The 9,697-nt window shown below is 41.9% G+C and overlaps 1 protein-coding gene across 1 annotated transcript; it reads left to right on the top strand.

Moving 5' to 3' along the window:
* Positions 1-4,234: 4,234 nt before the first annotated feature.
* On the top strand, positions 4,235-7,733 carry LOC105892115 (E3 ubiquitin-protein ligase TRIM35-like). Its single transcript, XM_012818347.3, has 6 exons — positions 4,235-4,891; positions 5,528-5,623; positions 5,917-6,147; positions 6,267-6,289; positions 6,732-6,853; positions 7,189-7,733. The coding sequence occupies exons 1-6, from the start codon at positions 4,481-4,483 to the stop codon at positions 7,731-7,733; spliced, it is 1,428 nt and encodes a 475-aa protein (XP_012673801.1). The 5' UTR covers positions 4,235-4,480.
* Positions 7,734-9,697: the final 1,964 nt, after the last annotated feature.

The following is a 9,697-nucleotide window of genomic DNA, read 5'->3' as shown; positions in this document are numbered from 1 at the left end:
TATAGTTCATCATTGCCTGCGTGTTGGGTCCGGCCAAACATTTATAGCCTACATTATACTCGCTGGGGTGGGGCTGGGACACATCAGCGCGATAAGGCATTGAACATTCCATATCTAAAATATCTTAATAAGTAGTGAAGTCAACGTGTCTGCTTCACATGAAGCAGAAGTTCGTTTATTGACAAATATTTTAAGGACGGCCACACCGCTTTGAAACTAGGTGTTTATAAGTTACATTATTCAAAGGGGAAGATACAAGGCGAGATAATTGCCACGTGTACTTTCTCATTATGTGTGTGTGTTGTCAGTGTTTGTAATACAGTGTTCAGTTACAGTGTTGGCTGCAAGTTAACTCCACTCCACTTAATGTTAACTGAACAAAACTCTATGCATGCTTGCCTCACAGGTGCAATACCACATGCCGTTTAATCATATTTGATTACGCCGAATTGCGTAGAGGCCGAGAGCGGTATTGCAGACAAATTATAGCTCCAACATATTGAAAAAAATAACTGAACTATTTCATTTTTTGGAGCTGTGAACTTAGTTCAACATTTTGAATGATAAACTATGAACTGAACTAGTTCATTTAAAAAATTGTGAACTATGAACTGAACTAGTTCATGTAGAAAGTGAACTTTCCCAACACTAGAACATGTCTGCTTCACATAAAGCAAAAGTTCGTTTTTGAGAATAAAATAACTTAACAGCCTTCTTCCTGTTGCAGGAATTTGTTTGTGTCCTAGCTGTGACAACGGGATTACAGGTGACAGGTTTAAAAGAAACTGTCATCTGGAGAGTTTAAAACGATAGGTAACGACGGGAAATTAACTGTATGGAGATATTTCTGTCGGATGGCATCATAGTCGATGCATATTCTAATGAGGCTGTTGGATATGTGTGAAGTTTTAATGAAATATGATTGATGCCATCCCTTTCTCAACAACAACATCGATTAAACCTGGATGGTTGGACTATGTAGATAGTTTTATTTCATTCCGTTCTTGCAATGTGAATAATTTAATTTCAATATGCTTATCTCCCTCTTGTGCGCGCTTGTGCGTTAACGGGGCTTGTTTGTGTGAGCAAGTGCATGTATCTTGATGCTGGAGTTTAATTAAGGCAGGCTATTCATAAAAAACGTATGTCAGTAGTATGAACAGTTGAGACATTGACTCCATTGGGCTCAGGTCGGTTTGGACAAAATATTTTAATTGCTGTCAGCTCGTGCTGGGCTCTGACACTACTCTGTTGGACACGGCTGGCTCTGACAGAAAAGTGGGGTTGATCCACTCTCTTAACAGAATAGGAACAGATAGGGAATGAAACAGGAAATGTGAGATTCCAGAAATGATGTCTTTCGGAAATTATTTCTTTAGCGGACCAATCACAGCCAAGGGGGTATCCGTCGCTATCCGTTCGGATCCGAAAAAGTTACAAAAATTGAGAGGTGCACGTTGGTGTCCGTCCAGCTCTCCGAAGGGCTCGGATGGGCGTTCCACCACGGGGAAGGGTGTTGCCAAGGCGTGGCTATGTGTCCGTCTCCGTCCAAACGGACGACTATAAATTAAGCATTAGTCCTGAACTTCTAATTTGTAAACTTCATCGTTTTCAATTGATCTGTGACATTTTCTTTATATTGTTCTTGTTTTATCTGTATTTGGGGCATCCATATATCCATCAGAGTAAAACTATTAAATTCCGTTCAGTTCTATTCAGCTATATTCTCTGTATTAAAGTGATAGATGAGTTATAGATTAGCTTTCGGTTAATATGAGGTGCCAAGTGTAACATACCTTCTTTTGTGTGCAGAATGCATTCAGTGCAACAAAATGTATTAATTCATTATGAAACCATGTAACTTTCATGGGTCTTGCATGGGTCCTTTTGGTGATTGCTCTTCAAATTCACTGTCTCTCAAAGCTGTTTGAGCTCACCACCATGCAACACAGTGAAATTAAATGTTGACACACACCAGCAACTACACATAGTAGAGACACAGAGAAATGAGGCTTGTTATGATTAGTAGAAGATTTGTGTTTTACTGTGTACTGTCTAAGCGCCTGCAGATCCCTTCAATGTGCTAAGAGAGCGACCCTATAGCTGCCGAAAAAAGGGAAAGGTGCCTTTAGGCTATTTTGAGGTAGCAGAACCATGTGAGCGATGACTCAATCTGAAGGAACAAAAGGAATGTAACAGTTCAGTTATGGACTTACTGTATGTGGGTCACATGTACATGTTGGTACATGTTTGTGGTGGTGCCAGAAACATGAGGTCTCTCTTCAGTCCTACACTACAAACGGCCCACACCCCTCCCCACAAGCATTACATGACAACAAGGTGGTCAGACCCACAGCCCCCTGCACTGGGAATGCTTGCATGTGTGATGGATGAGATACAACCTATTCACTTTAGCTGTTGTAAGGAAGGCATATTTCAAAATAGCCGCCTGGACTTTGCTTCAGGCTAACAGTGGTAGTGAAGACCTTTGCACAATGAAATGGGTACGTTGTTGGTGGAAGTATGGTGGCCACCACGTTTCCTGTCCAGAACCAAAGAGTCATAGCCATAGGCCACATAAAGCAGAAAATTACACATAGTGGTTTTATTTGCTCTCCTGTGCTGTTAGTCATGTTGGTTTTAGTTTTACATTTTTGTTTTAAATAAATGTTACCTCTGTCATGTTTATCCACTCTATTCCATAACATATGAAATGCTCATGGTCTCTTTCTCTCTCTCTCTCTCTCTCTCTCTCTCTCTCTCTCTCATTCACAAGCCGAGTGAGAAAACAAAACGGAAAGTTTGAGAACTGTTCTCCACAGCAGTCGGGCAAACTACAAGTTACAAAACGGACAAACTACACTGATCCTGTTCACAACAAGGATGGCATCATCTCTCCTTAAATGCTGTAGGAGAGGTGCTTCTATTCTTATTTCCCTCAAAATAGAGATGTGTTCAGAACGGTACTGTGTACAAGTTCATGCTGAGGTTATGGCACTGCTCAGATAGATCCACAGCACTATGCACTTTGTTGATGACTTTGTCATCTAGGTTTGTGGGACAGAAACTGTCCGTGTACTGTGTGCCCATATTTCTACACATGGGGGTGCTGTTTCTCTGCTTTACTTGTACTTGACTTGTTCAATCCACCCCAATTGACAGATTAATAATAAAACTAACGAATATATTTTATTGTTGCTGATTGTATGATTAATTGATAGGTCATGGTGATATTGAAGGTCATGGTGAAATAGCCACCTGGACATATCCACTGGTTTCATGAAAAAACTTTGTTCAGAATATTGATAGCCTGGAAAGTTATGAGGTTAGAATGTAATTGCAACCTTGAGATTCATGTCATACATTTCAATGAGACACCTGCTAGTGCGAGAAATGTGACCGATGACCTAGTTTCTACTTATCTTATCTCAAAATAAACTGCCTAAACCAGTTGGTCAGCTGTTCTAAGTTCCTGAAGCAAAGGCATTCTCCCGTTGGCTTTGGCTCCCTGTGGTCCAGGGTAGCTCATGGGCTTTTTTATTAAAGCTCTTATAAACCTCATATAAAAAAGGGTCATAAGAGAAGTTCCTTTGAATCAAACTGAAGGCCATGTTTACTTTTACTTAGTCTGCTGTTTTTTAGTTAATCTGAGCAGCCTTACGAAATTATCACCGTATAAAGACTAAATAGGAAATATCAGAATTATGTGACTCACCTGGACAATGAGAGTGTCTTAATTTCGTAGTTTTGTTATGTGGAACATGCGATGGACACATGTTTATGTCATTGAAGGTACAAGATTTTGGCTTGGCCTTAGAAAGCTCCCGTTAAATCCTTTACTGCTTTACTTAACTGTTTTAAAGGCAATATCAGGAGGGCTACAGAAAGAATAAAACAAGAAGCCATAAGCTAATGTGATGTTTGCGTGACTTTCCAAATCCAATTCTATTTTAATAGTTTTCTGCTTCATGTGTGCTGTTGACATGTTGACATGTTGACATCCTGACCTAGTCTAATCTTGCTGATCTGTGAAGGAATGTTGCAAACACCCATATTGGCACACACACACAAACATGCACACACACATGCACACACACACACACACACACACACACGCACATGCACACACACACATGCGTGCACACACACACACACACACACACACACACACACACTCACTTATACAGGGACGCACCCACCAACACACACACACACACACACACACATTCAACTGGGCTGTAGCTTCAGGTAGGGAAAAGAGCTCCGCCCGTGCAGCTCCTGTGTGTGTGGGACAAACTTCACAGCACTGCATCCAGTGCAGACAGAGAATGAAAACACTTCATCAGCTGGCATTACAAAGCAAAGTCTGAGAGAGAGAGAAAGAGAGAGTTACATAAGGCAGAGACTAGGTGAGTGTGAGAGAGAAAGAAAGTGACTCCGACTCAGACGTATCCAAGACTCCTCTGCCGACTGAGCACGGATGGCCAGCCGACCCTCACTGACCGAGGAGGACTTTTTCTGCCCGGTTTGCTGCGACGTGTTCCAGTACCCCGTGCTGCTGGCCTGCTCGCACAGCATCTGCAGGGCGTGTTTGCTGCGCTTCTGGGGCCAGCGGCAGGCGCGCGAGTGCCCCGTGTGCCGCAGCGTCTCGGCCAACCCGGAGCCGCCCTCCAACATCGTGCTGAGAGGCATGTGCGAGGCCATCCTGGAGGCACGGCGGCAGCGGGCCGCCCAGGCCTCCGTCGAGGCAGGCGTGTGCGAGACGCACGGCGACAGGCTCACGCACTTCTGCGAGGAGGAGAGGAGGCCCGCCTGCATCAAGTGCCGCGTCCCTAAGAGGCACTCCGGTCACGGATTCAGGCTCATCGAGGACGCTGCCGCCGACCACAAGGTGAGGAGTTCGGCACAGGCTGGGTGTGGAGGACGACCTCACATAGAGATCTCACCAGGAACATGTAGTGTGATCGGCCCAGAGAGCTTTACACTCTAAAACATTTCAAAATAACATATAATCTGTGATGATGATTTGTCAGTAAAGATAGATAATCGTGAGATATCATTTGAAGTCATATATATTTTGATTTTGAAATTGTTTTAATTGGTTTCTCTGAGAGCTCTGATGTTTGTTGATATATGTAAACAATGTTGAATGGGTACATGCTCTTGTTGTGACGGGTGGTGTGAGTAAAAGCTGAACGGAAAAGTACAAACTTCAGAAGCCAGTCAAACAAGTCTTTCCAGACTAGAATCTCCTTCAAGTGTATGCTGACAGATATATTTATATCTCAGGTAGTAGTACCCTGACACACACTTGAAGAACATACGTCAGAAATGCACTTTATGCACACCATAAGAAAAAGTTGTAATTATACATTAAGGTGTGCTGCAAACTAAGCAATTTACAAATAAGAAGCTGGTTTCCCATACACCAGTCACACAATGAAAGTTGACAAGATGCAGAATGGTTCAAGAATGGTCAGCTTACGGATTCATGGAATAAAGTTTTGTGTCCACCTGTTTTCTCTAGAAAGAACTTAAAATAAAAATGAAGCCCCTTCAGGAGAAGCTAAAAAGTTTTGAGGAATTCAAGCAAAACTTGGAACAAACATCTGAGTATATAAAGGTAAAATATGTATTTGAATGAATGCTGTAACGTTCTAGGCTTACGTTATAACGACCGTGGTGTAGTTTCAGATGTCTATTTCTTTTGAGACGAAGATCATTATGCATTCAAACAGTCAGTCTGTTGAGCTCACATATCAACAACCTTTCCCCAGAATCGTGGACTGTACCTTTAATATACAGCTATACTAGACTTGATTATATTACACCGTGGTTTACAGGACTATAAGCATTTAATGTTGCATGAAGGAGATTTAACACACAGTGATTCTAAAACACTCATAACAAATCTAGAACCAGGCAGAACAAACAGAACATCTCCTCAAGGAGGAGTTTGAGAAGCTTCACCAGTTCCTGAGAGAAGAAGAAAACTTCCGACTGGGTGCGCTTAAGGAGGAAGAGGAACAGAACAACCAGATGATGAAAAAGAAAATTGATGAACTTGAAAGTGAGATTGAGTCTCTTTCAGACCAAATCAGAGCCCTTGAGGAAGACCTTGAGGCTGAAGACCTTTCATTCCTGCAGGTAAGGAATGCTCTTTTTTAATTTCCCTTGCTGATCACCTTGTCAACAAAATATTAGGAACATGATGCATACTGTTGATTCATCTGGTATTAATACATTCCTCTGGATTTTTTGGCCAGAATTACAAAGCCATGGCTGAAAGGTAAGTTCTGTTATCTCTCTATTTCTACCGCTCTCTCTAACACAAATACACAAGTTTTATTGATATGAATGCAAAAAGTGTATGTTTCTACACACCCATTTTAACACTATATTTTACATTTGTTTCAAATATGCTAACATTGGCTGCAAAAGTCCTCAATCACAATAGGCGAAGAAGCCCTTTCTGTGTGATTCTAACCTCCCGCTCAGCTGTGCTCTTTGTTGTTGCCACACTCCTTTCTCGCTGTTCCACCGAGGCAGTTAGAGGGCTGTTCGGAGCTAGTTCTTAATCTCGAACCAGTTTTTCGCATTTCGGCAGCTAAAGAACTGTCTGGAATACTGGTTCCAGAGCGGCACCAACACTTTGCTGGTCTAGAGCCAAGAACCGCTTGACCATCCCTCTTTCTCTCTGTGTGTGCCTGCTTACTTATGTGTTTCTCTAGAATACAGTACTCACCACAGGACCCCGAGCCTATTTCAGGAGAGGTCTTGATCCACGTGGCAAAACATCTGGGCAACCTGATGTTTGAAGTGTCACAGAAGCTGCAAACCATGGTGCCATACAGTAAGTGCAGACCACACCCAGTCATCAGCAGAATCAGAATCAGCAGAATCCATTAATTAAGGCCCCTCGCCCCCTGAGCTGAGCGACATCACTCAGAGATTTGTTAGGATTTTAAAGGTCTTTCTGCTTCAAACATTAGTTTGTCTGTATGAGTTACAATGAGTTACCTCTCTCTTCCTCTCTCTCTCTCTCTCTCTCTCTCTCTCTCTTTCTTTTCCCCTCTATCTCTCTCTCTCTCTTTCTCTTCCCCCCTCTCTCTCTCTTTCTCTTTCTCTTCCTCTCTCTCTCTCTCTCTCTCTCTCTCTCTCTCACTCTCTCTTTGTCATCTCTCTCAGGTCCAGTGACTCTCGACCCTAACACTGCACATGCGGACCTCGTTGTCTCTGTGGATTTAACCAGTGTGGCCCTCAGCGAAGAGAGACAGCTGCTCCCCAACAACCCTGAGAGGTTCAGTGGGTACACCAGTGTCCTGGGCTCCCAGGGCTTCACCTCAGGCACCCACTGCTGGGACGTCGAGGTCGGAGACAGCACAGCCTGGGCCGTGGGCGTCATCGCGGAGTCTGTTTACAAGAAGAAAGACACGCACAAGTTTGGCCTCTGGTACGTGGGGTTTTACAACGGCAAATATGGGAAAGGCTACTCGCCAGAGATGCTCACGCTCCTCAAAGTCAGCCAGAGGATCCAGAAGATGAGAGTGCAGCTGGACTGTGACAAGGGCAAGGTGACGTTCAGTGATGCCGGACGCAACACTTGCCTTTACGTGTTCAAGCACAGCTTCACCGAGACGGTCTATCCTTACTTCTACAACCACTGCAAGCTGCACCCGCTCAGGATTCTGCCCGGGAGATCATTTGTAACAGTGGAACAATTCAGCAGTTAGAGGTGGCTCTTTACGTGAGGCTGTGTGACGCTGGGGGCTGTGAGACTGTTTGACACTATATTCATTCTACCTTTTTGAGTTTTTTGGGGGGGTCATCTCTGACTAGTCTGGTTCTTCCTTAAACTACCAGCAATAGTTCAGAATCAGAATCGGGTTTTTTTAGCCAAGTAAGTTTACACATACAAGGAATTTTCTTTGGCATTTTTTTTAACAATAAACATAGTAAGTACTAAGTTAGTACATAGTACGTTTTGCTTTCTCTAACCCAGGGGGCTAAATAGTTAATATATATAAAAAATAAAAGTACTCTTGATCTTTGACGAGTGGACCACCCATGAGAAGGTTGTGGCTTTCTATGATCTCCATCACAATCTCAAGACTCATCTCATTGCATAAATATTCACCGCTTACGGAAATGGTGTATTTTATTTTATATTTTATGTAATATTTTAAGAAGTAAGTATTTTATGTTAATTATTTGACATGGAATGAGTAGCAGTATTATTTAAAGTGAAGACTGTAGACAAGGGGGCTGAAGAGGAGGCTGCATATTTTACTCCTCAAATAAACATTCAGTTAAATTCCTCAGATATCTGTGTCTTGCTCCTCCCAATGACACGTGTGACACATAACAGTGCCTTTAAAAAACAATCTGTTCACTAGTGGGCAAACCACATTCCAGAACAGGAGTTGCTGTTGTGGTATCACATGAATCTAGAATTGAAGAGCAATTTCCTCCCCTGTGCAATCAACCAATCAAATAGCATGTGTCCTTAGCCCCACTGTGTCGTTTGACTGACCTGAACATAAATGCCATATGACTGATCAATATAGTAAATCAATTGGAGAAACACAATATTTGTTGGTGTTTAAATACAATTATACCTACTGTGGCCCTGAGGACTCAATGTACTGCAACTTAAGAAAACACATCCAAATGGACAAAACACAAGCACATAAAGAAAACATCTTCATCAATTTGACAACGCTTGTGCAGCATTATGAAAACGCTCTGCAAATTCAGAGAACAGTAAACATTACAGAAACGTGCTGCCAAATTATTTAACACACTACAGACAACACCCAACAAGCAGGTCCTTCTTCTTCTTCTTCTTCTTCTTTTTCTATTTATATGGTGGTTGGCAAACAAATATACCAAACAATAACAAGCATGTCTAGACATGTTCATCACTTTAAGTGTCCCTGGGGGACACCTCCGTTGTGTTGTCAAAATTTTGCATATGTGTCTTAAGTTGCAATGTGTTGAGCTTTCAGGACCACCATACAAATGGTTGATCGCTGGTAACAGAAAAACTGTATAACTGTCTATAAAGGAATGTTTGAAATCAAAAAGTTACTTGAAAGGTTTTATTTTATTAGCAAAAATGCACTCTTTTAAAAAGTAGTCTATACAGAAACATGTATTTGCCACCATAATCAATGCCATCATTTGACCAGTAGGAGGCTAACTGCTATATCTAACCCTGCTAAAAGTCTGCCCCCAGTGAGGACCATTGAAAGTAATGTCATATCAGTAGCTACTGTATCTATTGCATTTTGAAGCCCTAAAAGGTGAAAACTGTAACTTTTTGTTAGGATACTCCATAATAACACATTTTCTGATGCCATGTTTCTGTTAAATTCTACATGTAATTCTTTGTTTCAGGTGTTCTTAATGTTTGTTGACATTTTTCAGGGCAAAACAAATAAACAAACACTACAAAAGAGACATAAAAGACTCAATAAACAGAGGAATATTGGCAGTTTTTAAACACCAATACTGCATTTCACCTTACATATCCAGATGTTTGAATGCTAAAGACTCCCCTATGAGCATTGCCTAACCAAAGCTGTAGGTCACTCCAAAGGTTTAGATTACTTCAAACAAGTGACTTAAGTCACATTCACTTCACACTGTATCTATGTTTGTCTTTGGCTTTGTCTTATTTGTCAACGGATGCTAA

Source organism: Clupea harengus, chromosome 3 (genome assembly GCF_900700415.2).
Source record: "Clupea harengus chromosome 3, Ch_v2.0.2, whole genome shotgun sequence".
Taxonomy (NCBI): Eukaryota; Metazoa; Chordata; class Actinopteri; order Clupeiformes; family Clupeidae; genus Clupea; species Clupea harengus.
The sequence above is the reverse complement of the archived record's forward strand: the minus strand, read 5'-3'. Positions and strand labels throughout refer to the sequence as shown.

Bases quoted from the DNA above. Each gene is read 5' to 3' on its own strand.
- LOC105892115 (XM_012818347.3), top strand. From the start codon at position 4,481: ATGGCCAGCCGACCCTCACTGACCGAGGAGGACTTTTTCTGCCCGGTT. The intron at 5,624-5,916 runs GTAAAATATGTA...TAACAAATCTAG, and splicing joins AAACATCTGAGTATATAAAG to AACCAGGCAGAACAAACAGA. The intron at 6,148-6,266 runs GTAAGGAATGCT...TTTTTTGGCCAG, and splicing joins AAGACCTTTCATTCCTGCAG to AATTACAAAGCCATGGCTGA.